Genomic DNA, 27,850 nt, shown 5'->3' on the forward strand with positions numbered 1-27,850 from the left:
TCATATGTAATTTACAACATTTTATGCATTTTTTTTTTCTTTTTTTCTGGCTGTTGAGACTATTTTCTGATTTATGGAGCGATAAAAAGAGATATACAAATCCCTTCTGTAAAAACTTTTGACTAATATGTCAACAAAATAAAATATGAATTTTGAATCTGGCTTTATTCAATTTTCAGATTTCTTTAATGGACATTTATGCAAAGTACTGCTATAGTATAATGCCTAATTTGCATATTTAAACTAAATATCAGAAAACTTGTACTACAAAAAATCTTAACAATGCTTAATGTAACTGGGGAAGTATTGGTGGCTATTAGTTATTTACCCTATTCTCCTGGGGTGTCTTGCCTTAAGTCAAAATTATGACATAAATAATTGTATGTCATAATTTCAAAAAGAGTTGACAGCCAATCAGAATCCATTTAAAGCGCACACTGCAATTGTGCACTTTTTCTCTGCACATGCGCAGTAGAGTTTTCTTTTCTTTACGAGGTGAAACTTGCATGTTATTGTCAAGGACAAAACCATATCAACATTCAACATAAAAAACGATTAAATTTACTGTCCGTCAGATGTGATTTTGATGTGTACTAACGTATGTCCAGTCATCAGACATCATGTGTCACTATAAGACTTCACCTAAAACACACAATTACATATTACAAAAAACCCATTTTATTACATAATCTTTATTTAAATGTTAAAATATACAGATACACGAATATATATATATATGTGTGTGTCAAAGCAACATGTTCTATGAAAAGATTTTACATTTATAAAGAGTGGGAAGATACAGACACAAATATGTCTGATGCTCACCGAAGAGTGACTAATGGCAAAATAACACAGACAGAAACTCATGGAAAATTACAAAACTTTGGAAATGTTACAAAACATGCTATTTACAGAAAAAGTTTCGACAGGCGTTTAATCTGTAACTTCCCACACACAGATGCGCCAAACCGCAGTCTTACAAAGAATAGATACAATGATGTAAATAACCAGCATGGACATTTCTTGCTGTTGTTTTAAGTCTGTGGTATTGGCACATCTGACCAGAACTTCCTACAGACGGCCAGCAGCGAAGGAGAAATAAATGACTTAACTAGTGCAATGCTCCTGATGAGACACGCATTTAAATCACTATTATAAACATCTGAATAAAAGCTGCAGTAAATGGATGACAAAGTGACCGTTTACAGCTTCATTTTCAATCCATTTGACGGGTCCTGGATCATTTGATCGAGCTGTAAATCACCAAATTATCCTTCGCAGCGCCGCGTCTGTGGACCAACATAATCAGAGATAAAGTGTGAATGACCATTTATAGATCCACCAAAAGTACTGCAGGAGTCCATCAAAGTCCTCAGTATGAGAAGCAGATCATGTAAGTTATGGAACATAAAAATAAGTTTCAAAGTCAAATGAGCAAATGTGTGTCAAACCTATTTTGTTTCTCACCTCACAGCAGGGTCATGATGGAGCGTTCTCAGATTTTCATAGTTCCCGTTGTGTTGGATAGTTGCGTACTTGATCTTCTCAGAATCTGTGGATTCAGTTTTTCCTGCCGGCCGATCTGTCCTGGTTCTGCTGGGTGAAACTCTGGCATACAGACTGTTATCATTGTGGTTTCTGTCCAAGCTGGAAGGTTGTTGAACCTGGAGAAAGACATCAAAACCTTTCAGAAAATTTAACTATTAACTATAAATCATCTACAATGAGCGAAGAGCTTTCTGTTTCTGTTCACTTTAGCATTTTCTTAATGATTTCTCATTGGTTACATGCTGGTATCACATACAATACAATACTAAATATATTTTATATCACAGCAGAAAATAACTGATTCTTAATTATTATTATTTTTAGACAGAAACAGATGCATAACTCTATGTTCTGACCTGATTCTGCTTGACGTCAGGCACTCCACCACAGTTTCTCTTCCTGTAGCAGAGATAATCATGTAAACACACACACAATAGTAATTATTAATAATTACCCCAATGTGTATTATTTAAACAAAAGATCTCACCTCTTGAACATGATGATGCAGACAAGAAGTAAAACTGCACATCCGACTGCGATCACAATAATCACAATAACTGTGAAAAGCCCTCCTGAAGAAATCCCTGGAAAAATAATGAATACTTATGTTCTCACATCTGCATTTTTTTTTTTTTTTTTTCATTGACAGCGTTTATTGGATGCAGAAATCATAAAATGTTCTGTCCCAGCTAACAATTTTTGGTTCCCATAACGTTAGTTTTTGGTACCCAGAACATTCTCAGAATGTTAGTTTATGGTTCCCAGAACGTTATTTTTTATGGTAACCACCCAGCAACGTTCTGGGAACGTTATTTTATTGTTACATAAAAATAAAACCAAAAAAGAACGTTCCCCTAACGTAAGTATTTGGTTCCCAAAAAATAACCAAAAAATAACATTAGGGGAACGTTCTGTGTTAACTGGGGTGTTGCCTTGCATTAAAAATATGTTACGCAAGCCAGTGTATTCTGGCAGGCCTTTGGATGACGAAATAAATTAATAAAACTGTAATATTTTTATGCACTTGAAAAAAAATTATAGAAAATGTTAGTATTTAAATTTCAATTCATTAAGTGAAATGAATTGCTTAAACTAATTATGCACAAGTTAGTTTTCCTTTGAAGTTACATTGTTGACATTGTAGAGCAGCAATTTTCTCCTACAGATCCAATCTCTATATTATGTCACGTCACAACCATAGACTGTATAAAGCAATGGGCGTAGTGTCCGTGACATCATCCGCAGTTTTCTGAAGAGCATTTCTGAAGCTCAAAGTGGGCGGAGCCGGCCGTCACCATCTTGGCACCGCAATAACCGAAAATGGGCATCGAGGCGGATTAGCTGAGGTGACGTGACGCTAACAGACAGCAGACAAAAGGCTTGTAGTGACATCAGCGGCAATCCACCTGTCACTCAAGTGGCCACGCCCTTAATTATGCAGAACTCTAAGGCTTAATATAATTTAAACGGATGAGTTACAACAAAATTAAACCCCTTCACAGTCGTCATGAAGGGCAAAATTAGATATATAGACCAAAACCACTTTTTGCACCAGGCTGTAAACATTTTTTTTTTTTAATCTGATGTAAAGTTGGGCATTTTAACATGGGGGTCTATGGGATTGACTCTCTTTTGGAGCCTGTCTCTAGTGGACAGTGGATGAACTGCAGTTTAAGTCACTCCCGTGTTGGATTTAAGTGAGAGACCGGAAGGTTGCCGCTTGGTAACAACCAGCACATCTGCTGTTCAAAACTTGTACCATCATTTTATTTTTATTTTTTCTCAAAAATTCTGCTCAAATATTTAAATGATTTTACCTTTAACAGTGACTGTGACAGTGACAGTGACAGTTACAGCGTCTGATCTCTGAGATCCATGTTGATTGTGAGCCTGACAGTAGAAGCGTCCACTCTGTAGTGCACTGAAACTCTGTCCAGATCCAACAGCTGAGGTTTCATTCTCCTTAAACCAGCTGAAGTTCAGAGCAGGAGGGTTTGAGTCACTGATGCAGTTCAGAGTCACTGAATCTCCCTCCACTATTACACCAGATCCACTTATCAACACTGAGACGTTTCTGGGAGGATCTAAAAAAGACAAAATAAACTCTAAATCCATGTTTTGCGATTGTTAATCCACTAATTTGTTTGTTACAACAGTGACTGAACCATCATTAACTCACACATGACGTTTAAAGTCACAGCATCAGAGTATTTCTCTCCATGTTTATTGATGGACTTGCACTTGTATTCTCCACTGTCATCAGAGCTGATCTTTGAGATGCTGTAGATTCTTCCAGATCCTACAAATGTTCTTCCTTTAAACCAGCTGATTTCTGCAGGAGGGTTTGAGTCACTGATGCAGTTCAGAGTCACTGAATCTCCCTCCACTATTACACCAGATGGACTGATGGACACTGAGACATTCCTGGGAGGGTCTATCATGAAAAAGGCGAAATTATTAATCTACAAAATAAATTTCACAGCTCGATCTCATGAGAAATAGTAAGAATTTTATGATGTGATTCATAAAAAAAAAAAAGGATTTGCAATAAAAATAAGCAGGAACCTGCACCCCTAAACCTGACCCATGAGCAGGTCATACAAAACTGTATAAATGAGACTACCAATTCATGTAAACTTTTATTCACATATTTTCCAAAATGTAAGATAGTTACGAATTGTCATGAGACTGTTGGATCATATATGTTTAGCGGATGTCTTGTCAAAAAAATTTTTTCTCTATATATATATAAAAAAAAAAAAACTCACACATGACGTTTAAAGTCTCAGCATTAGAGTATTTCTCTCCATGTTCATTGATGGACTTGCACTTGTATTCTCCACTGTCATCAGAGCTGATCTTTGAGATGCTGAAGATTCTTCCAGATCCTACAATCGTTCCTCCTTTAAACCAACTGATTTCTGCAGGAGGGTTTGAGTCACTGATGCAGTTCAGAGTCACTGAATCTCCCTCCACTATTACACCAGATCCACTTATCAACACTGAGACATTCCTGGGAGGATCTGTTAAGACAAAAAAAAAAAAAAAACGTGTAAAATGACATGCAGTGAGAAATCATTGCAAAAATACTCTTCCAGAAATAAAGGCAGACTTACACATGATATTCACATTCACAGCAGCAGAAGTCTGAGATCCATGATTGTTTCTAGCAGAGCAATGATAGTCTCCGCTGGCCTCAGACTTAATATTAGTGATGCTGTATGTTTCACCAGATTGCAAAATATTCCTTTTTCCTTTAAACCAGCTGATTTCTGCAGGAGGGTTTGAGTCACTGATGCAGTTCAGAGTCACTGAATCTCCCTCCACTATTACACCAGATGGACTGATGGACACTGAGGCGCTCCTGGGAGGGTCTAAAAATGAAAATCAAAAATGGCATAAAATAAACTAAGCAACTTTGTCTTTGATCACAGACTACAGTATATTTAGAAAATGTGTTGTCAACATCAATAACAACAACTCAGGATCCTCTGTTTCCATAACATTGCATTTTGGTTGCTGTTAGGTTACACACTCAATTTTGCAAACAAATTACAAAATAAAAAATAAAAAATAAATTTACAAAAAGCATCCCCTCTGTAAAACCACCGTGCTGTCCGAGGAGAGGGCTCCAGGCTCGGTATTCGGCCCGAACCCAGAGTACTCTCCCATATTCCTGGCTGTGATAGGAACAAGCCAAGAGTGAGGAGTCGGGGTGGTGGAGGGATGCTGAAAAGTGTCGAGGAATGTAGGCGAGTCGACAGTGTGCACATAGGCCTCTCTCTCTTCTCATGACATGTTGATTGGATATATTATTTGAACGTGCTCCTCCCGAACTTTGTTAATGAAACATGATTTAAGTTAACACTTAACACTTACAAATAAGTTAGATAGAGTACATATTTGGGCATGCTGTCCGAGGAAAGTGTTCCGGGCTCAGTATTTGGCCTGAACCCAGAGATGTGGGAATCAAGTTTATAAAGTGTCACAGGTGATGTGCTAATCATGATATAATATTAGTCAACATGATATAATAAAAGTCAACTAATTTTTTATTTGTTCAAATAATGGCAAATGAATCTGTACTCACACATGACATTGAGCTGAACAGCAGGAGAGATGTGAGTGTGTCCGTCTACAGCACAGCTATATCTGCCTGAATCCTCTCTTCTGACTGGATTGATGGAGAGTTTGTTACTGTATTTATTCTTAGTTAATATCTTCGATGAGTTTCTGTACCAGATGAATGTTCTGTCAGTCAGAGCGCAGCTGCTTTTACATCTCAGAGTGACTGAATCTCCCTCTGTCACTCTCTCAGGAGACTCCACCTGAAGATCTGAACACAACACACACATTATATCTAGTGCTGCTGTCATACACTGATTATTATTCAACATAATGCACAGAAGAAGAGATAAACCTCATCAAAGTCACCTGTGACAGTAAGAGTCACTCCTGAAGCACCAATCCATTTTCCATCTTTAGGTTTATTAGTGATGAATCTGAAATAGTACTTGTGTGAATCCTTCAGTGTCACATGACTCAGTCTGATGGTGGATTTCTTCTGTGTATCTCCCAGATACTGAAGCCTCTGACTGTATTCAGGGTCCTCAGACAGATCTGGAGGCTCGACATTATCTTTTACCTCTGTTTTGGTCCAGAACGCTTTATTGATTTTATATTCATCAGGGTATTTATAAGTGCATCTCATTATCACTGTTGAGTCCTTTAGTGCACAGATGTGTGAAGGACTGTAACTCACACCCCAATCATCATGATCACTGAAAACTCCTTAAAAACAAAATGTATAATAAACAAACAGAAAACATAATAGAATATATTTGCTCAGTCTTTGAATGTCTTGTGGTTGTTGAGGAAAAGCAGAATTTAACATCTGATACAGCATGAAAACTAAAGTGAAAATACTAGGACTGTCTAAAAATGAAAATATGAGTCAAATTAATTAGGAATTATGCTGCAATTAATTAAGCTATTTTAGCATTACATTAATGAGAAAAGACAAAGATGGACATACTTCATGCTTATACTGCTCCAATGGCAGGAAAATCATTATTATTCCTTTTTGAATATAATTAATCAAACTAAATTAACATTTTAAATACCAACGAGCAACTAACAACATTCTACTTTATTAAAGAATGATAAATGAAAACACGACAGCAAAGCGCTGACCAGAACATGCAGAAAAACATGAGAGACTTACCTTGAATCATGAGGAGAAAGAGCAGAGGAAGAGGAGCCATTCTGACTGACGTCACCATAGCAACACCTGCGACACAATCATTCCAACAGGGTGAGATGAGATTGACAGACAACACGCATAATCAATATGAGCAGCAATTATGCTCAATTTGTGTTCTTTATCATTAAGCAAGACGGTCTTTGTCAATGTGACATCAATGAGACCAACATATAGAATCATTAAAAATGTTTTTGAAACACAAACAAAAAATAGATAGATAATAAACTGGTGGTACCGTAGAGCAGGACACCTCATCAGCTGTACCCAAATGACACTTGAGGAGAAATAAGGAAGGTTTCAAGTCCACCAGCCTCATTTATAACCAGAACTGCGTCATTTCCCCTTTTCTACCTCTGATTAGTGACATACAGATATTATATTTAAATAAATGTTTGTTTTTTTAAACCAGTTTTATATTTTTAAAAATCGTAAAAACATCCTGTTTATTTCCAGGTTTTATTTCGATTCCCAATCCAAGATTTCAACACATACATAAAAGCTCGACTTTCAAGACACATAGTAACACACACACACACACACACACAAAAAAAAATCCCTAAAGTCTTGAAATATAAAAGTCTGCTGACTTGCAAGGGTCTATTACATAGATCTATTATTAATAGAAGCTGTGAAATCTCAATAGAAGGCAAACTGATGGTAAAGGTTGGTGTTTCCTGTTGCACATACGTTTATTTTTTTAAACCAATTTTATATTTTATATTTTTAAAAATCCTAAAAACATCCTGTTTATTTCCAGGTTTTATTTCGATTCCCAAGCCAAGATTCCAACACATACATATAAGCTTGACTTTCAAGACACAGTAAACAAAGTCTTAAAATAAAAGTCTGCTGACATGCAAGGGCCTACATAGATCTATTATTAATAGAAGCTGTGAAATCTCAATAAAAGGCAAACTGATGGAAACTGTTGGTGTTTCCTGTTGCACATACGCATGGGCAATTTTTTTCAGTGACTGGTTCATTTCCAAGAAGTTTTGTGGCTTGCGTCACTACACACATGTGTGTCTAGTCATGGCATGCTGTTATAATATTGCACATATATAAGATTATTGAATACAATTCAGTTATATTTCATTATTTTTATTTGGCAAAATATGTATTGCACATCGAGAGTATAGCATAAGCTAATTTGCAATTAGTAACAATGATTATCAGTAATATGTGCATGTTACCCATCAATTCTTTTAGATGTTACCCCATAAAGTACATTTTTAGGTTACAAGTCTTTCAATGCATGTATGCGTCATTGCGTCCGCATTTAAAAACAGAGGACGGTTTCACTTCCTTGACATAACCACAGAAGCTTAACTAGTGAGAATTTAGTCTGACTCGCGCCACAGACGAAGTTATATATAGATGCGAATAACAAAAATGGGCCTGAAAGGTCTGAAATAATTCATTTCATGTAACAATAGAAAACTGTAAGTTATCATCTGCACAGTTATCTCAGGTAGACTTGATGTTTCTGCTCTTTTTGGGTAACTACTTTAGGCGCTTGACCATGTGTTGTTATCAGTTTGACAGTAAACGGATACGAGTCGTCTGATGTTATTATTACTGCGAGATGATGTGAAGGAGAAATGGCCACTAAGGTGCTCATACGTTTGCTGGTTCAAACTACTGCAAGGATCCATGTGATGTGTACAAATCAGTCAGGTCAACTAGGGAAAGATATTGCATGTCTCTATGAAACCAGTCAGTTCTCACCACAGTTTTGACAAATGCTACAAAAGTGGGTCTTGGTGAGCTACTTCCCAAAAAATGTATGCTGCAATTTACCATTCCGCAACACAATATACACAATATACTTGATTCCAAATCAAGAATAAACAGAACTGACAGGGTTCCACTCACCATGTGGATGAATCACATTTGTGTCACATTCTACATTCAATAGAACTTATGCGAAGCATTACTTTTACAAAGCACAAACAAACATTCATGTTTGACGCAGTAATGCATCTCTCAGTTGCTGTATGTGATCTCACATGTTTGAAGCATATGTCAAAGGAAAACAACGTGTGCTGTCCTGAATAATTAAGCAAGGCATCTTCTCATCGGATAAGGTGACGCAGTCTCATGAATACTTATGAGAAACTGATGAGTCACGAAAACATCATGTCCTGTGATGTTGATATGAAGACGAATTTAAACCCGGGAATTTTTTTTTCTCCTATTATTCAAACTAACAGATGGTAACATTGTCTTCTATGATGTTCAACACAGATAACTCAGTTAAAATCTCAGAAAATCCAGTTTTGGGATTCATGACCCTTTAAGATAAATGTGCTCACAGAGTATAGAGGTGGGCTTTGGCAAATTTTTTTATAATTTCCGCCAATGGTTTTGACAAATAATTTCTCTTTGCACATTTTTGTCAGAAGGGTCTCTACACGAACCATGGCAAATTTCATACAAATCGGATAAAGATTTTATTATTTTTAAAGGATTTTCTGACAACTCACATGGGTGAAAAATGTAAGCCACGTGACCGACAGATTGAGACAACAGGAATGTAGATTTAAAAACATACATTCATTAATTATATTGCAAAAAAATATCTTGAACAGACAAATTCGACAAATCAAAATTCTATAGGCTACACAACATTTTTCTGGATTTTTTACAAACTGGATTGAGAATTTAGGCCTCGAGCAAAATCACGATCAGAGAACCAGAGCATACGTGAGAGAGAAAAAAAAAACATTAAGTCAAAACATCCAGCTCTTAATAAAAGCTAAACAGGAGAAATGAAAACCCAGCATCAGACTATCAGTGCCACAGTCCCACCACATGAGGGAGCTGTTATCATGGAGATCCCGGCAGCACTGTAAATTCACAAAACTGATCTGTTGATCATTTGACTGTGCTGTAAATCACTGATTGATCCTCCACGATCTGATCAGATCTGTGAAATCAAAATATTCAGAGATAAAGGCATCAATGACCTTTACAGATCAGCACTGCCTACAAATACAGGAGCTAAATTTAAACTGAGTGAGGCTCAAAAGTGCCTCAGATTAATTTCTAAACATGTCCTGATTCTGTTTCTCACCTCATGGCAGCATCAGGCTGGTATGTCCTGATGTTGTCGTACTGGCTTTCGCTCTCTTCCTTCATGTGATGCAAGACAGTTGCATACTGGATCTCATCTGAATCTTCAGAATCAGAAGCTTTTCCTTTAGTCTGATCTCCACTGAAATTGCTTAGGGTAATTAAGGAATACAGGGGATCGTTTTGATTTTTGGCACTAGATTCAGACTGAACCCCATCATGAGCTTTTACTCCTCCGCCTGTTAAGTTGACATACAGATCATCCTAAAATGAGAGAAAATGACTTGTTACACTTTTATTAAAGAAAAGCTTTGAGTATAACAGGGTGGTGTTTGCATTTGTTTAATGATAATTTGATGTACCTGCTCTTGACTGATGTGTTCAGCTCTGTGCTTTTTCCTTCTGTAATAAATAATTCACTAAAATGTTTATTTTGTTTATAAAATAAGTCAGCTTGATATACTAATGTGCTTTCAGACGGAATGAACTTACATGAACACAATGATGAAAATGAAGACCATACCTCCCAATCCACCAGCGAACCCAGCAAATGCATAGAGCAACTTTCGTCCTACAACAAGACAAGTGACAGGATGAATCATAGTGTACAGCAGGAGGACGGCTGCATTTCAACACACTCATGTTTATCTCCATAGTCAAAGATCTTGTGACTGAGGCAGGGGAGACGGTGCCCCCTCATACAAAATACTGTTTAATTGACAATACAAAAGCAAAAGAAAACAAGTTTATCCTACAAAATATGATTGTTACGAAATCAAACAGCAATTTTGTAAAGTAGGACCGTCCAACAGCGACCACCAGTGATTCATTGTGGATTCATTTTAGCCAAGTGGCTAAAAAATAGACAGACTCGTTAATAAAGTAACCACCTCACCCATAAAATATTGCCACTTTCATAAGGTGAGGTAAAAAACGCAGAGCAAACGGTCAGAGGGTAGTAAATTCGGCACGAGAGCAGTCAGGGTAGTGAGTTAGCCTTCCTGTGCACGGTCCCAGAGAGGATTTCGTGTGGGTGCTGGTGAATGATGGATCGGACTTCCCCATCTGCCCCATGGAGGACACCAGCCCCACTCCAGATCCAGAGCACAGCCAGCCATCACCCCGCTGCACGGAGGATATACTACAGCCCACCGCAGACAATGAGACTGAGCCTGAGCCTGCAACGATGAAAGAGCCAGAAGGATCAAAGACTGAGCCCAACATCGCCCCGGAGGCCGAGCTTCGTGAAATGTCTAACAAGGTGCGTGAGCCGGCTACATTGTGTGATTACGTGGGAATTCTAGTTGAATATGAGGGAATGGAGGAAGCCATATTCCAGCTATTGAGGGTGAGCTGCAGCTGGCCTTTGCTAACTGTTTTTTAGAGTAATTTGAGTTTCCCTCCTGTTTCTCCCATCCTTACTGGTCTCATCCAGTACAAAGTCTCCTGTGTCCCCATGATGGTTTCGCCCAGCTTGTAATATCCTGTGTCGCCAGAGTTCCCAGTCAGCCTCCCTCTCCCACCTCCTCTTCCAAAGGCAGCTAGTTTGTCAGCCTCGCCTCCGCTGGTTCACACCAGTCCCTGGTGTGTCGGAGATAGAGTTGACACTGGTTCACACCAGTCCCTCGGCTCTTTCTCTGACACCACTACACTGTGTGGATTCGCCTGGAGTCCTCAGTTCTCCTGCATCGCCCAGGCAAGTGGATCCCCTGGCTCTGCCTCCAGCCACTGATCCTATTACTTCACCTCAGTCCGTCAACCTGTCGGTTCCGCCTTGGCTTCTTCCTCCTTCGGCTCCACCAGAGACCATCGTCCCTACAGCTCCACCAGGCTTCATTGTTCCTAGGGCTCTGGCTTGGTCAGACATAGTCCTGCCTGCACAATGGTCTTCTGAGCCTCTGCGCTCCATCTCTCCACCCCTCGACTGGCTCCGTCATCCCTCTGGCTCCGTCTTGGTCCTCAGTTCCACCGGCTTCACCTCAATCCTCTGGTTCTACCTTGAATTTTCATCGCTGCGGCTCTGCCTTGATCTCCAGAGCCATCGATGTTGCATGGGCTCATCAGATCTTTAGATCCACCTCCATTGGCTCCATCTCCTTCCATTGTCCCCATGGTGTTGACAGCCAAGCCACCAACCTGGCTCCTCCCTCCCTCGACTCCACTCTGGGACATCGCCCTGGGTGCACTCTGGTTCCCCGCCTGGCTACTCCTGCTCCTCCCATTCCTCCACGGACTGTTTTTCCTATCCCTGTCTGGTTACATTAATCTCATGTTCCACATCCACCTCCAGAACCCCCTTCCTCAGTTGGACCGTTTGTTACGGCATGGGGATGCGCCTTTCGAGATGGGGTGTAATATCAAGTGTAGTCTTATCTTGTTTAGTTTTTGATGCTTTCTGTTCCCGTTTGGCCAACCTGTGGTATCTAGTTAGTTACCTCATTTGTTAATTAGTCCTGCACACCTGTTCTCTTTCAGTCAATCTACCTGTCCATGTAAGCCCTGTGTTTCTCCCTATGATTCTCCTGTATATTGTGTGGATTATTAGATTAAAGGGTTTGTTCACCCAAAAATGAAAATTCTGTCATTAATTGTTCACCCTCATGTCGTTCCAAACTCATAAGACCTTCGTTCATCTTCGGAACAAGACTTAAGATATTTTTGATAAAATCCAAGAGCTTTCTGTCCCTCCCACAGCAGCAACGTTTTTATTCACATCTTTCTTCGGTTGAAACACTCAGTACATTTGAGTGTACTGATACATTTAAGTAAGCTGTATTGTATCTTTCAAAATTCCTTCTGATTTCCATTCATGTTTATTTGGAGCTATAACTAGTAATGGACACTAGTAATGAACTAGTGGAAGACAGGGGTGCGTTTCCCGAAAGCATCGTTGGCCAACTATGGTCGCAAGTTCCGTCGTTACCAATAGAGTTCAGTGGACATTGCGATCATAGTTGGCCAACGATGCTTTCGGGAAACGCACCCCAGATCGGTTCACACGCCACTTTAACTGAGGTGCATTAACACATTAAAGGCGTGACAGATCAGTAAACGGAAATTATTGTTTGAATTTTGTAATAAAACTGACAGAAATTGAAAGGGGAGACTTTGTTTCATATCAACAATAACCTACTCTGTCTTGTCTGTTGGCGCATTGTCAGTGTCCAGTCTTTGCCCCAAAGAGTTTTATTTACTGCGTAAGAAAATGGGTGTGTGGCGGTGAGAGCAATTATATGAGTCTAATGCTGAATGCCTGAGAATTGGCAGCCCTGCTGAAACAGGGATTGCTGCAGGATGCAGTAATGGGTGTGCCAAAAGGAGGCGTGCCAAAAGGTGAACTGCTACAACAGAAATTAACCCCTTATCCCACGCCACACCCTGACAGATAGCTTTCATGACCAATGATGAAGACCTTTCTCCAGAGACTGCGATCTTGTTAGAACGCCCGGCTCCCATGTGGAAGGGACCGGGTTCGCATCCCGCTTAGAGCGGGCAGTCCGAACTGGAGGGGCTACAGTGGTGCTGCGAAGCTGATGGGAGTGAGGTTTAGGGGGGTGAGTGTAAAAGATGTAGGCTAGTGGGAACTGTGCATGTAAACCTCACTCCCCTGATCTCAAGAGGTGCTCTAGCCACTGACACTAGAGACTGCAGTCTTTAGCCTCCTTGTTAGAGCGCCCGACTCCCATGTGGATGGGCCTGGGTTCGAGTCCTGCTAAGAGCTCCAAATTGCATTACTCCAACTTGCAGATACCCACACTTGGCCCTGCTTGCAGTGTATATCAAGGATTTGTTTACTATCGCTCAGAGAAAAAGGTGACTATGGGTGACTTACATTGTGTGAAATATTTGTTTCCAGTACTATTGTATTTTTCATGCATAGTAATTAAAAATTCACATAATCTAGATTAGACTTTGAAGTGGTTTTAAAAAATAATGTATTGTTATAATAACAGAATACTGTAGTATTGCTTTTTGTTTATGTTCTTTTTTACCCACTACATAAAATGAAGTTACTCAGTTACACTGAACCTAAAAGTCCAAACTGAGCCTCCATCAAACATAAATGGCTTTAGGTGTTTTATGAATACATTCACAAAATTAACAATAACTTGTCAATTGTTATTATAATTTCGGATCTCCCCCTCCCCCTTTTCTTTCCAAATGACATGCAAAGTCAAAAGTGCATATGGTACACACCATGTACTGTGACAGTTACAGCGTCTGATCTCTGAGATCCATGTTGATTGTGAGCCTGACAGTAGAAGCGTCCACTCTGTAGTGCACTGAAACTCTGTCCAGATCCAACAGCTGAGGTTTCATTCTCCTTAAACCAGCTGAAGTTCAGAGCAGGAGGGTTTGAGTCACTGATGCAGTTCAGAGTCACTGAATCTCCCTCCACTATTACACCAGATCCATTCATCAACACTGAGACGCTCCTGGGAGGATCTAAAACAGACAAAAATGAAAATTCACAATAACTATTACAAAATTATGTGTTTGGAAATTTTAAACAATGTGCATATGATTATTAACTCACACATGACGTTTAAAGTCACAGCATCAGAGTATTTCTCTCGATGTTCATAGATGGACTTGCACTTGTATTCTCCACTGTCATCAGAGCTGATCTTTGAGATGTTGTAGATTCTTCCAGATCCTACAATCGTTCCTCCTTTAAACCAGTTGATTTCTGCAGGAGGGTTTGAGTCACTGATGCAGTTCAGAGTCACTGAAACTCCCTCCACTATTACACCAGATTCACTTATCAACACTGAGACACTCCTGGGTGGGTCTAAAACAGGACAAAAATGAAAATTCACAACAAATATTAGACAATAATGAATTTGAAATTTTTGAACAATGAGCGGATGATCATTAACTCACACATGACGTTTAAAGTCACAGCATCAGAGTATTTCTCTCGATGTTCATAGATGGACTTGCACTTGTATTCTCCACTGTCATCAGAGCTGATCTTTGAGATGTTGTAGATTCTTCCAGATCCTACAATCGTTCTTCCTTTAAACCAGCTGATTTCTGCAGGAGGGTTTGAGTCACTGATGCAGTTCAGAGTCACTGAATCTCCCTCCACTATTACACCAGATGGACTGATGGACACTGAGACGCTCTTTGGAGGGTCTAAAAAGGACAAAAATGAAAACCTCAAATCATCTAATTCAAACTCAATCTCCAGTTTTTTAAAAGACTAAATGAATCTGTACTCACACATGACATTGAGCTGAACAGCAGGAGAGATGTGAGTGTGTCCGTCTACAGCACAGCTATATCTGCCTGAATCCTCTCTTCTGACTGACTGCAGCAGGAGTTCATTGTTTCTGTCTCTTCTATCAGTTAATGGCTGTGAGTTTCTGTACCAGATGAATGTTGCTCTGTCAGTCAGAGCGCAGCTGCTTTTACATCTCAGATTGACTGAATCTCCCTCTGTCACTCTCTCAGGAGACTCCACCTGAAGATCTGAACACAACACACACATTATATCTAGTGCTGCTGTCATACACTGATTATTATTCTACATAATGCACAGAAGAAGAGATAAACCTCATTAAAGTCACCTGTGATAGTAAGAGTCACTCCTGGAACACCAGTCCATTTTCCATTAGGTTTATCAGTGATGAATCTGAAATAGTACATGCGTGAATCCTTCAGTGTCACATGACTCAGTCTGATGGTGCAGTTCTTCTGTTTATCTCCCAGATACTGAAGCCTCTGACTGTATTCAGGGTCCTCAGACAGATGTAGAAGCTCAACACCCTCTTGTATTGGGCCTTTTGTCCAGAACACTTTCATGATCTGATATCCAGTAGGGTATTTATAAGTGCATCTCATTATCACTGTTGAGTCCTTTAGTGCACAGATGTGTAAAGGACTGTAACTCACACTCCAATCAGCACTAGAAACCCCTGAAACACAGAATTCATCCTGAACAATTTAGCATCACGATCACCAGCCACTTCCCAACCTTTTTCACTGAAAAAATCTGAAAAGATTTTTTTTATTCAAATTACCTGCATCTGTAGTACTTGCAGATGTTGAAAAGCAGAAATATAGTCTGACTTACCCGAAATCATGAGCAGCAAGATCAGAGGAAGAGGAGGAGCCATTCTGACTGACATGAGCAGGAATCACAAAGCCACTTATTTTAGCTTCTGTGAAGGTGAATCTTTTGAAATTCGGCAAGAACAAGTTCAGGTTATTGTGAGATAGTTTTCATGACATAAAAATTTAAAAACAAGATTTTTATGTGAAATATAGGCCCGGTTTTACAGACAGGGCTTGATGATGCCAGGATTAGGCCTTAGTTCCATTAGGACATTTGAGTAGCTTTTATAAAAGTGCCTCAGAAATAAAAAAACATTACCGGTGTGCATCTTGAGACAAAACAATGGCACTGACATATTTATCAGCGCAAGTTGCTTTCAGTTATAACGGCTCAAACATGCATTTTAGTCTGGGACCTTGTCTGGGAAACCACGGGATAACGTTTTTTCATATTCCCGGGTAAAACATGATTTGGATTTTTATTTTATTTTTTTTTCACCCATGAGGTACAGGTCTAAATTGAGTAAAACTATTTCTTTTATGAAAATGTTATTTAATTAGTATAGTCAACAAATAAAAATACTGATAAATACTGACAGAGTTTCCATCTCAGATATCAGTAAAAATCTAAGAAACCTCCAACCTGATATTTTATTGATGCACCATCTTAACTTTTGCATTTTTTTTAAACATACAGTATGAACACATGCAGATAACAAAGATAATTCCTATTTTACTTTTAAATGTAACGTTACATACTACAAACAGAGAAATTCCCTTACCGTTTCTCAGCGATGAAACGATGCAGTGAATCAGAGGTTTACAACCATAAGATGAGCCTTGAAGACGAACTCTTTATCTTCCTCTTTACATTTTAACCCTACTTGCTGCTTCAAAACTAGCTTTGATTAAAACTACTCAGATAATACTTTCTGTAACATAAGAAAATACCTCATCATGAACCGGACAGGGCAAATGAAGCAGCATCCCTCAGAGCACGAGAATTAGCCAAACGGAGAAATAAAGAGGAAGTGAAAAGAGTCGAGAACATGCAAAGTTATTCACATTTTCAAAGCATTTCTTTAAGATGTGTGTGATTTTCACATGCAGTGGAACTTTTTATTTCTTCACAGACAGGATTGTTCACAGATACAGAGTTCCTGTCGAGTGAACAAATGCTTGGAATTAATTTATTGAGTTTGATGGGACTTTATAAGATCATCTTCACTAAAACCCTTGACTCTCACTTCCTCTTTTTTGAGTTGACAAGAGGCCTACAAACTGCATTAAACCTTTATGCAAATCCTGACCTGACAGAAGCTGTATCCTGTACAGCACAGACACTCACTTTTCCTTGTTGCACAATACTAAAACCACAACATTACCACTTTATAATTCATGAAAACCAAAAAAGGGATTGGTTGCAAGCAGAGGGGTTACCAGGATGTCATGTTTGGGGGGGCATTGGGGGGGGCATTTGGCTTGTTTGGGCAACATAAACAACTGACAAATCGGCACAAAATTAAGCTATACTACACTCAATCTGTTTTAGTGCAGATCTTATCTAAGCCAGTAACCCAGAGATAGGCACAGGACTCCTATTATAGGGCTATCACATAAAAGTTAGTTAAACCAGGTCAGCATTAATAATATGATGATGATATTATTATTAGTATTATTATTATTATTGACAGATTAATATCATGAATACTCTTAGTAAAACACATTAAGGGCCCTATCTTGCACCCAGCGCAATTTACTTTGTACACGGACGCATGTATCATTCCTATTTTGCACCCGCGCAAAGCGGACTTTTCCCTCCACAGAAGCACGTCGGTTAACTAAGAAATACACTTGCGCTCCCCGGGGCGGTTCAGCGCAAAGAGGAGGCGTGTTCCGGCGCAAACGTTCCCTCATGCTATTTTACAGGTTTAGAAAACAATTGCGCCACTAACCGAAAAAAAAAACAGTTTAAAGTCAGTGGCGCGTTGCGCATGTTATTAATATGCTATTTTAAGGGAACATGCTTGGCCTTAATCAATGGAGCGTGTGCACAACGCGCATACACTTTGATTCTCTCATCTACACACAGACGCAGCAGTTATCATTTTTGCAAATCATACATTATTACAAAAGATAGATAGATAGATAGATAGATAGATAGACAGACAGTTTATTATAAAAGCATACATCTAGCTTACACATTTACCCAAATTATCATACGCCTGTTTAACCGAAATTAATTTGGGTGTGTTTCTCCATCCCCAACGTCCCTGACGAGAACGTCGGTCTCCTCGGCCTTGAAGCGCTCCTGTCGTGCGCCTGGCAAATCCACCGTTATAATAGGAATCCGCTTTAGAACAAGAGCGCCTGCTCTTAAAGGGAATGTGAGATGACGCTCTGATTGGTTTATTTCATGTTACGCCCAAACCACACCTATGAATAATGAAGCTACTTCAGACCAACCCCTTTTAGATTTGTGCCAGGCGCAAGAGTCATTTATCCCGCCGGGAAAATAGCAACAGCGCCAAGACCCGCCCACAAAGTTACTTGCGCTTTGCGCTTTGACACTTGCGTTTCAGATCGTTAAAGCCTATAGCACATCCAGAGCAAATCTGAAAAGGGGCATCAAAGAGGCCAAGCACTGCTACAAGCTTAAGATAGAGGGACACTTTTCCAACGCTGACCCTCGGCGCATGTGGCAGGGCATTCAGGCCATCAGTGACTACAAACCCTCTCACTCCACCCCCGCAGCCACTGATGTCAACTTCCTGAACGAGCTAAATGACTTTTATGCTCGCTTTGAAAGAGACAACAGAGAAACTGCCACCAAGCTCAAATCCTCAGCTGACCACCCACCGATCACACTCTCCTCCACAGATGTCTGCAATGCACTGAGCAGGATCAGCGCGCACAAGGCTGCTGGACCAGACAACATCCCTGGACGCGTACTCAGGGCATGTGCGGAGCAGCTCGCTGGGGTTTTTACAGACATTTTCAACCTGTCTCTTGCCCAAGCAACTGTACCAACATGCTTTAAATGCACTTCCATTGTGCCAGTGCCAAAACACTCCAGCCCGAAGTGCCTTAATGACTACCGCCCTGTAGCACTCACACCCATCGTAATGAAGTGCTTTGAGCGGCTGGTCCTGGCACACCTAAAAGACTCTCTACCATCCACATTGGACTCACACCAGTTTGCCTACCGTAGCAATAGGAGCACAGAGGATGCAGTCTCCATGGCACTGCACTCTGTGCTCACACATCTGGACAATAAGAACACTTATGCACGCATGCTGTTTGTTGACTTCAGCTCAGCATTCAACACTGTCATCCCAACTAAGTTAATAGCCAAACTTGGAGACCTGGGCTTCAACACCTCCATGTGCAACTGGATTTTGGACTTCTTGACCAACAGACCCCAGAATGTTCGATCAGGCTCCAACTGCTCCACATCCATCACACTCAACACTGGTGTACCACAAGGCTGTGTGCTAAGCCCGTTCCTCTACTCCCTCTTCACCTCCGACTGCAAGCCTGTGTACGGATCTAATTCCATCGTCAAGTTTGCGGACGACACTACGGTGATTGGTCTCATCAGCAACAACGATGAGACTGCCTATAGGGAGGAGATCAAGCACCTGGCCACATGGTGCACCGAAAATAACCAGCTCCTCAACACCACCAAAACGAAGGAGCTCATCGTGGACTTCAGGAAAGTGTCAAGAGGCACACACGACACCATCCACATCAATGGAATGGCTGTTGAGCGTGTCTCCAGTTTCAAGTTCCTGGGGACCCACATCTCGGCGGACATGACCTGGACAACCAACACCTCCAGCCTGGTCAAGAAGGCTCACCAGCGCCTCTTCTTCCTGAGGACACTGAGGAAGAATCAGCTTTCCTCCACTATCCTGGTGAACTTCTATCGCTGTGCAATAGAAAGCATCCTGACCAACTGTGCTACAGTGTGGTATGGGAGCTGTTCTGTTGCAGAGCGCAAGGCACTGCAGCGGGTGGTGAAAACCGCCCAGCGCATCACTGGGACTCCACTACCTGCCATCGAGCACATCCAGAGGAAACGCTGTCTGCATCGAGCTCGCAGCATCCTTAAGGACTCCTCTCACCCAGCCCACAGACTGTTTTCTCTCCTGCCTTCCGGCAGGCGTTTCAGGTGCCTCCGGACCAGGACCAGCAGACTAAAGAACAGTTTTTTCCCCAGAGCTGTCTCTTTATTAAACTCTAACCCTCATTGATCCCACTCCCCTTATATACTGATTGACTCTCCTCTCCCTCCTCACACCTGCCTCCATTTTGTTATTTGCAATACTATAATGTTCATTTGCACTGCTGACTGTTATTACAGTAACAACTGTTTACATATGCATCTTGCACTACTACCTTGACTGGAATATGCTCATTTGCACTGCCGACTGTTTATTACAGTACCGACTGTTATATATACATTGCAATATCGTACCTTAACTGTAATATGCAATTACTTTCCACTGCACTCACTCGGATAGCTTCTGTCCAAACTTTATTTGCACTACTTTAAATCCATTGTTATACTGCTCATTAGCCTAACTTATACATATATCTATTTGTAAAATTCTGTTTATAGTAATATCCATCTGTATATTATGCTCACATTCTGTTTATAGTAACAGCCATCTGTATATATATTCATAGTACATATCTATCTGTAAAATTATGTTTATAGTAACAGCCATCTGTATATTATATTCAGTACATATCTATCTGTAAACATTCTGTTTATAGTAATAGCCATCTGTATATTATTATATTCAGTACATATCTAGCTGTAAATTCTGTTCACAGTAATAGTTATCTGTATATTATATTCATAGGACAATCTATCTGTAAATTTTTGTTTATAATAGTATTCAACTCTATATTTATTCAGTACATATCCATGTTCTGCACTTATGAACCACTGTATATCCTGCACTTGCTGCTATTGCACTTCTGGTTAGACCTAAACTGCATTTCGTTGCCTTGTACCTGTACTTGTGTAATGACAATAAAGTTGAATCTAATCTAATCTAATCTAAAATAGGGCCCTAAGAGTCTAAAGTTATGAGTGACATGCCCACTATTTTTAGGAGTTTCTCTTAAATTCGCCAGTTAGGAGCTATACTTGTAGCCTCTTGTAAGATTCTTTGTGAATACGGCCCCAGGTAAAAAAAGTTTGACATGCTCATTTGAACAGAATGAAAACAGTATTTGAATGTTATTCTACGAGCAATTCTTGTTGTAAGTGGCTTTGGATAAAAGTGTCTGTAAAGTGAATACATGGAAATGGAAACAGTAGGCCTAGATATTAGGCTACAGGGGGTCAGGAGATAAAAGCTGTTTTTGTGAAACTATAAGAATTGAAATTATGATATGATTAGCAGAGGCAACATAACTTTTTTTATAGATTCAAAATCTATATTGTCTGTGTGCAGAGCAGAGTGAACTGTGACTGCTGCGCTCTCTGGTTGTTAATAGTCGCGCTTCCACTGTCGGGCCAGTGCGAGCCAGGGCTTTAAACGGGCCGTGCCGGGCTAATAGTTTCCACTGTCGGGCCAGAAGCTCCACAGCGCTTCACTAAAACACGCCCGTAACACGCCTCTCTGGAACAACGTCACACTAACCCATCTTTTCACCAACACATGGAAGTTTTATCAACAAAAAGAAACTAATCAGAAGGAAATCACTGGAAACAGCGTGATCGTGCCACCGTTTGCTGGCATTTTTGTTGTTTACTTGAATATTTAAAACCCAAGCATCGATGTTTTACCGCAGGTTTACAATAAAAAGTGATGCATTGATCATAATTAATTCATTTATGTCAAAATTGCACATTAGTCACACAGAAATAAATTACCGTTAGGTCTATTTCACAAAAGAAAGAGGACACACTTACTTCTTCAGTCGCGTCTGTTTCTGTTTATTAGGACATGTTTACATCACATTTAGAAAGAATTATCATTTCTACAAATATATGCCACCAAAAATACGACCTGAGGAGCTTTAGCACTCTCTCGACTCCCATACAGATATTTTCAGTCAGAGAAACAGAGGAAGCTCCTGAAAAAAAAGTTGCTTTATTTTATGATAGTCCGGTATAAAGAGACGAGACGTAGGCTACTGACAGATAACATAAAAACATGATTGTGATAGCCATTATGATTTGTCTGATTTCTTCAAGCGTTCACTGTTTTTTTTACTATGCGTATCTTCAAGCGTAGGCCCTATGTTACTATGTTTACTATTGTAATGGTTAGCGTGCACAGACTTTTGAATCACGTATAAATATTTCTACCTTATACGGTGATCAGAATCCACATCGGGTCACAAACAGAAGGCCTTCAAACATGAAAGTGAGGTAAATTATTTTAAAAGTCTGTAATGCTGACAGAATCATCCAGCGCTGCCGTCTCCAGACTCAGGTAAACTCCGCCTCTGTTCGTAACCACTCCTCTAGCCCGAGCTGGCCCGCTTTGGTCCAAGGTATTCAACAGGCCAGAAAATCCTGGCCATTGGCCCCGAGTAAGCCCCGATCAAGCCCCGGAAGTGACAGTGGAAACACGACTGGCACACGGCCAATAGAAAAGCAATAGGCTACATTTTTTTAATGAACGTTCTGGTTATGAACCTTGATCTGAAGGAGAACACAAGATCACCTTAGGTCAGAATTAGCGAAAAATAGCGAACATTTTTCTTTTTTAATTTATCATCAGATGGACAGATCATTTCTCTAATTTCTTGTTGCAAGAGGGAATAAACTAGACTGAAGGCCTACTGCACTGCATGCATGTTAAATTGCATGTAAAATACATGTTAAATTAATTCTGGCAATAAAAGTCTCCTCTAAACTTCAAGAACATGACCTCCACCAGCACTTTACACCTCCACTGCAGCTCATGTGAACACATTCACTCTCTCTTTAGACGAAGAAACGTCTGTCAAAAGAAGTGCAAACAAGTGTCACCAGCAGGTGGTGCAAAGACATGGAGAACAAAATCACTGATTCACGTAACATATTAAAACTACTTAACTTTATATATATATATATATATATATATATATATATATATATATATATATATATATATATATATATATATATATATAAAAAACTATATAAAATCCATATGCATTTTTGCAGCTTACTAAATGTATACCTTTTTTTGTACACAATTATCATGGTAAATGATATATCACTAGTTATCTGTTCTTGCAATATAATTTTTTATTGGGCAATTTATTTACAGAATAAAGTAAAATCTCTAGAATCTGGATACAGTTTGTCTTCTAAATCAGTGGTTCTCAATTCCAGTCCTCGGGACCCACTGCTCTGCACATTTTGTATGTCTCTCTTATCTGACACACTCAGTTCAGTTCATGGAGTCTCTCCTAATGAGCTGATGATCTGATTCAGGTGTGCTAAATAAGGGAGACATACAAAATGTGCAGAGCAGTGGGTCCCGAGGACTGGAGTTGAGAACCACTGTTCTAAATTATTGAACATTACAAGTATGTTGTGGATTTTAAGTACTTATTGAAAAGTTTTGTATTCAATTTCAAAATGGCCAGTTCATCTCGTCTTTTATTATGACAGGGGTCACTGGAATACCTTACTTGATTGTGATTGGCAAAATGTGATATTCACCCATAATATTTCTGAATAACGACCATTGCACAATAACAACACTGTAACTGACCGTTCATAATACGTCCTGCATAGCTGTGCTCCTCTTCCTCCTCCCGCGAACGCCACAAATATGATAATAATCAACTAGTATATTTGTAGGAAGAGTGTTTTGAAAGTAATTTCGCCCGCGTTTTCTCTGGCGGGCTGCAGTCTCTCTCGATCCGAGCGGGAGATTGAAAACCCGAAGTGGAGCTCGAGCAGTGGATTACATGACGCTTTGAGCGGGGAGGGGAATATCAGTCGATCCGCTCCACCCATTTATACAATTCCAGTCCGGCTTTCAGTGTGTGTTTTGGTTAGTCACTCATGATGAGTTGCTTCTGTTGGAAGTTGGAACTAGTTTCGTCGTCGTAGAAGGAATACGAACTAACTTCATGTTGAAACGTAAGTTAAGGACTTAAATTGAAATATTGTTGTTCCGAACAACAGCAAGATTGCGAGTGTAATTTAGTTTAGTAGGCCTATTATATTCATTTGGCTAAATGATTCAATTCAATAGGGGTTTTCACAATACACATCATTTCAAAGCAGCTTCACAGAAAGTGCATGAGTCCATATTACAATTTAGAGTGATCTGTTATCACGAAACTGTCTAAGTTATGTATTTCAGAAATGTAGCCTAGATACAAAATCACAGTTAGCTTAATTTATTTATTTATTTAAACAATGTAGAGCATTTAATGCAGATACAATGAGCTCATTGAAGTAATGAACACTCCTGAAGAAATGATTATGACATTAAGAAAATATAGCATTGGTGCATGTTGATTCAGAGTTTGCTGAATCTGACTAGATTGTTCTGTTCTCTAGCATGTAATGCGCATTAATATTTATTATGCTGTTAATCTGCTGTATTGAATGACAGAAAAGTGTGGAAGACATTTACTTTGTACAAGAGCCTATTTTTTCTGCCTTTCATTTGAAACACAAACAATACTGATGATTAAGGTTAAAAACATTCTAAATGAAGTAAGTTTCATACGTGATAAAAAAGCATACAGTAAAAACACACTTCATTAATTACAAACTTTCCATCAATTCATTAACCTTTTACTTCCATTTTCGCCAAGGCATCCATCTATAAAATTATCCTTCAGTTATACGTCATGACACTCCTGTCAATCATTCAGGGCTCCTCCCACAAAGAGATGCATTAAGGCTGTAATATTTACTGTGTCCAAAACACTACAGCCTCTTCTTGTTAGTCTGAATAAGAAAGAAAGAAAGTGAAAACATTAATATTTAAATATTTAAATAAAAGCATCAACAACATGTGTCAAGAGGAAAGGCTAATAGATTGGGTTTTGTCTCTATCTAGTGGGTATTCTTACTTGATGGAAGATTTTCATACAGACACGAGTCCAGTTCGGGTTTACAATCATCAAGTTGAGCAGCCTTTATGAATGAAGACAAAGTAAAAACAGGAGTGTGTTATTTAAATTCCCATATACTTAGTCAATATAGACATTTTCACAATGACATTAATCCGTGTATTCGTTCAGTGGTTTTTTGATTTAATATTGAAAGTAGAAAAATGAGAAAAGCTTTTTAGTTTTTTCCAAAAGAACGAAAAACAAGAATGCAGCTTTTATAAACAATATTAATACCATATATGCTATGCGTATTTTACTTCCCCTTACTGTAGCTGTCAAATCCTTAAATGATTGGTATTCAGAACACAACACGAATGAAAAATAAGCAGCCACGTGTAATAAAAATATACATAGTAGCCTATAAAAATAGCCTATTGTGCCCTTTATTACAAACAACATTTAGCCTATTTTAAACGCCAAGCCTAAACAAATTTATTTGAATCTAAACTGACACTGTACCGACGTTGGGTTTGCGCATCTCTCATTCGGTCCAACGTTTCCATATTTGCAATGTAACATTTGGATGCTAACTATTAATGTAAAGAAGGCTTCAGTCGAGTCCTAATATACACAAAGCCGCTGGCAAAACCAGCAATGCAGGTTTGAGAGGTGGCGCCCCGACAAATCTGGCAAGAATCACGACTTGCTTTACGGCACAACGTCACATACATCAACAACATATGAAGCAGCCTCTATGGAAGACACTAGCACGCATTTCAGACGTGAATCATGGCAGAGTCTACGAAGAAAATGAAGAAAGCACGGTCGGAAGAGTCAAGGAAAAGAAACCGACGGCTCTGCATGAGTGGTATTTACAACAGTAACGTTAAATACAGTTACTCCACAGCGACTCTAGGGGTCGCTGTTTGAGAAAAACGAAAACTGCATAGTGTGCCTTAAATAGTCTGTCGTTTAATACTCTGTCATTTGAAACAGTCAAATGTATATTTTTATTTGTGTACATTCAAAATAACTACAAAATGTACAAAATGCCTCTGAAAAATTAAGAAAACAACATGGTGCGCTGCTTTAGCGCGTCTCTGTCTCCTTTAACATCCTTCTGGCGCACTCAAAAATGAACCAAAATACAGCGAATAGTCTTCTTGGTGTGCCTACTTTTGAAAGTCAACATTTAGATTATTTGAAGTAAAATGCATTATATAGGCCTAAGTCACTTAGGAATAAATCACAGCGTGCTTCATGATAAAAAACGCAACTTTACATTCCGGAAAATATAGGAAAATAGCAAATTATTTTCATTTTATTTTATTTTTTCAAATTATTTTAAAGCCCTGTCTAGACTCTTCCCCGGTACGGGTTGTGTCGAGCCATTCGTTAGTCTGGTTGTTTGATGAGAAAAAGATGAAATGTAGTTGCAATAAAAGTTAAACAAGATAAGAATCCGCACATCAGCAGCAGCAGCGGAGGACTCTTATTCTGCTGTGCAGAACTGAGGAAGAACTGATGACGGATCAGTTTGATCTTCGGCTGACAAATCAGAGGAAAGGGGCGTTTCATTCCCGCCCACGTGTAGAAATCAAATTTTCAAGCTGTTTATTCATTTTTCTACCTCAGAACGAAAAATCAAGCTGAATTCGTTTTTTGGGGAAAAAATTATAAAATGAAAAAGGAATTGTTTTCTAATTTTTCTACTTTAAATATTAAATAAAAAAAAATGACTGAACGAAAATCCGTGTATCATTCGTTCAGTCGTTTTTTTATTTAATATTGAAAGTAGAAAAATGAGAAAACAGTTCCTTTTTCGATTTTCATTTTTTCCAAAACAACGAAAAACAAGAATTCAGCTTGAGTTTTCGTTTTTCGTTCTGATGTAGAAAAATGTATAAACAGCTGGAATATTCGAATTTTACACGTGGGTGGGAATGAAACGCCCCTTTCATTTGATTTGTCAGCCGAAGATCAAACTGTCCCGTCATCAGTTCTTCCTCAGTTCTGCACTGCAGAATAAGAGTCCTCGCGTTGTGATTCTTAACGCGTTTATTGCAACTACATTTCATCTTTTTTTTTTCATCAAATAACCAGACTAACATGGCTCGACACAACCCGTACTGGGGAAAACACTAGATAGGGCTTTCTTCTGTGTAGACCAGGAGTTCTCAAGTGCCAGGGGTTTGCTATTTTCCTATTTCCGAACTGTAAAGTCACGTTTTTTTTTTTTTTTATCATGAACCACGCTGTGTTTTATTCTTAAGTGACTATATAATGCATTTTACTTAAAATAATCTAAATGTTGACTTTGAAAAGTAGGTGCGTCAGAAGGCTATTCACTCTATTTTGGTTCATTTTTGGTGTGCGCCAGAAAGATGTTCAAGGAGACTGAGACGCGCTAAAGCAGCGCATCATATTGTTTTCTTTATTTTCCAAAGGCATGACATTTTGTAGTCATTTTGAATGTACACAAATAAAAATATAAATGTTACTGTTTCGAATGACAGAGTATTAAACGACAGAATATTATTATTTCCCCTGTTGAGCAACAAATCCAAGTGATGTCGCCGGCGCATCGCTCGCTCACACAGCATCTCTAGGCTATTATCAGTTCACTTCTGGCATGGCTAACATCGCAGCCTGTTCATTATTAAAATAAAACACAGTCAACCAAACATATAAAAAGTTATTCTGCTTAATTTAATTGGTCTGTTGTACAATATAAAGGCTGTGCCGCACAGTAGGCTACTTGCTGTTATTCCAAACTCATTTCCCTTGCTGTGAAGATGCTGATTTAGCCTATACGTGTATTGGGACCCGACTTAAGTATAAAGCCTTCTTTACATTACTAGTTAGCAT

General features: G+C 39.2%; 3 protein-coding genes across 5 annotated transcripts in view; all 3 read right to left on the minus strand.

Moving 5' to 3' along the window:
* Window positions 1-682: 682 nt before the first annotated feature.
* LOC311283939 (B-cell receptor CD22-like) lies at window positions 683-16,991 on the minus strand. Of its 3 annotated transcripts, XM_084398720.1 has the most exons (12): window positions 16,729-16,984; window positions 15,966-16,067; window positions 15,460-15,807; window positions 15,113-15,361; window positions 14,771-15,025; window positions 14,424-14,678; window positions 14,089-14,332; window positions 3,366-3,376; window positions 2,036-2,132; window positions 1,905-1,947; window positions 1,468-1,664; window positions 683-1,289 (listed from the first exon to the last, which is right to left on the minus strand). In XM_084398720.1, exons 2-12 carry the CDS (start codon window positions 16,018-16,020, stop codon window positions 1,241-1,243), a joined length of 1,803 nt encoding a protein of 600 aa, XP_084254846.1. In that variant the 5' UTR covers window positions 16,021-16,067; window positions 16,729-16,984; the 3' UTR covers window positions 683-1,240. The 3 variants fall into 3 exon arrangements, 2 of the variants coding, with proteins under 2 accessions (XP_084254846.1, XP_084254845.1); XR_014626144.1 differs by lacking the exons at window positions 683-1,289; window positions 1,468-1,664; window positions 1,905-1,947; window positions 2,036-2,132; window positions 3,366-3,376 and adding exons at window positions 9,349-9,740; window positions 9,888-10,150; window positions 10,249-10,288; window positions 10,410-10,457 and having other exon boundaries at window positions 14,084-14,332; window positions 16,729-16,991; XM_084398719.1 differs by lacking the exons at window positions 683-1,289; window positions 1,468-1,664; window positions 1,905-1,947; window positions 2,036-2,132; window positions 3,366-3,376 and adding exons at window positions 9,349-9,740; window positions 9,888-10,150; window positions 10,249-10,288; window positions 10,379-10,457 and having other exon boundaries at window positions 14,084-14,332; window positions 16,729-16,975.
* Window positions 3,382-7,925, minus strand: LOC311286523 (B-cell receptor CD22-like; the record flags this gene model as incomplete). The annotated part of the gene is made up of 7 exons (XM_084402733.1): window positions 6,773-7,925; window positions 5,983-6,339; window positions 5,639-5,884; window positions 4,665-4,922; window positions 4,317-4,571; window positions 3,728-3,982; window positions 3,382-3,632 (listed from the first exon to the last, which is right to left on the minus strand). Coding segments are annotated over exons 1-7 (1,680 nt in total), but the record flags the coding sequence as incomplete, so codon positions are not given.
* Window positions 16,992-24,431: 7,440 nt separating the features above from the next.
* LOC311279655 (B-cell receptor CD22-like) overlaps window positions 24,432-27,850 on the minus strand; it is a gene marked incomplete at its 5' end in the record, with an annotated part of 135,156 nt that continues 131,737 nt past the window's right edge. The window contains 2 exons of the mRNA XM_084391290.1: window positions 24,432-24,875; window positions 25,001-25,064. Coding sequence (XP_084247416.1) covers window positions 24,871-24,875; window positions 25,001-25,064 — 69 coding nt within the window. The 3' untranslated portion in view covers window positions 24,432-24,870. The remainder of the gene's footprint in view (window positions 24,876-25,000; window positions 25,065-27,850) is intronic.

Source organism: Rutilus rutilus (genome assembly GCF_951802725.1).
Source record: "Rutilus rutilus genome assembly, chromosome: 2".
Taxonomy (NCBI): Eukaryota; Metazoa; Chordata; class Actinopteri; order Cypriniformes; family Leuciscidae; genus Rutilus; species Rutilus rutilus.

Coding starts and splice junctions, on each gene's coding strand:
- LOC311283939 (XM_084398719.1), bottom strand. CDS start 16,020: ATGTCAGTCAGAATGGCTCCTCCTCTTCCTCTGATCTTGCTGCTCATG. Junction 14,679..14,770: donor TGTGACTTTAAACGTCATGT/GTGAGTTAATGA, acceptor GTCCTGTTTTAG/ACCCACCCAGGAGTGTCTCA. Junction 10,289..10,378: donor ATTTTCATCATTGTGTTCAT/GTAAGTTCATTC, acceptor TATTTATTACAG/AAGGAAAAAGCACAGAGCTG.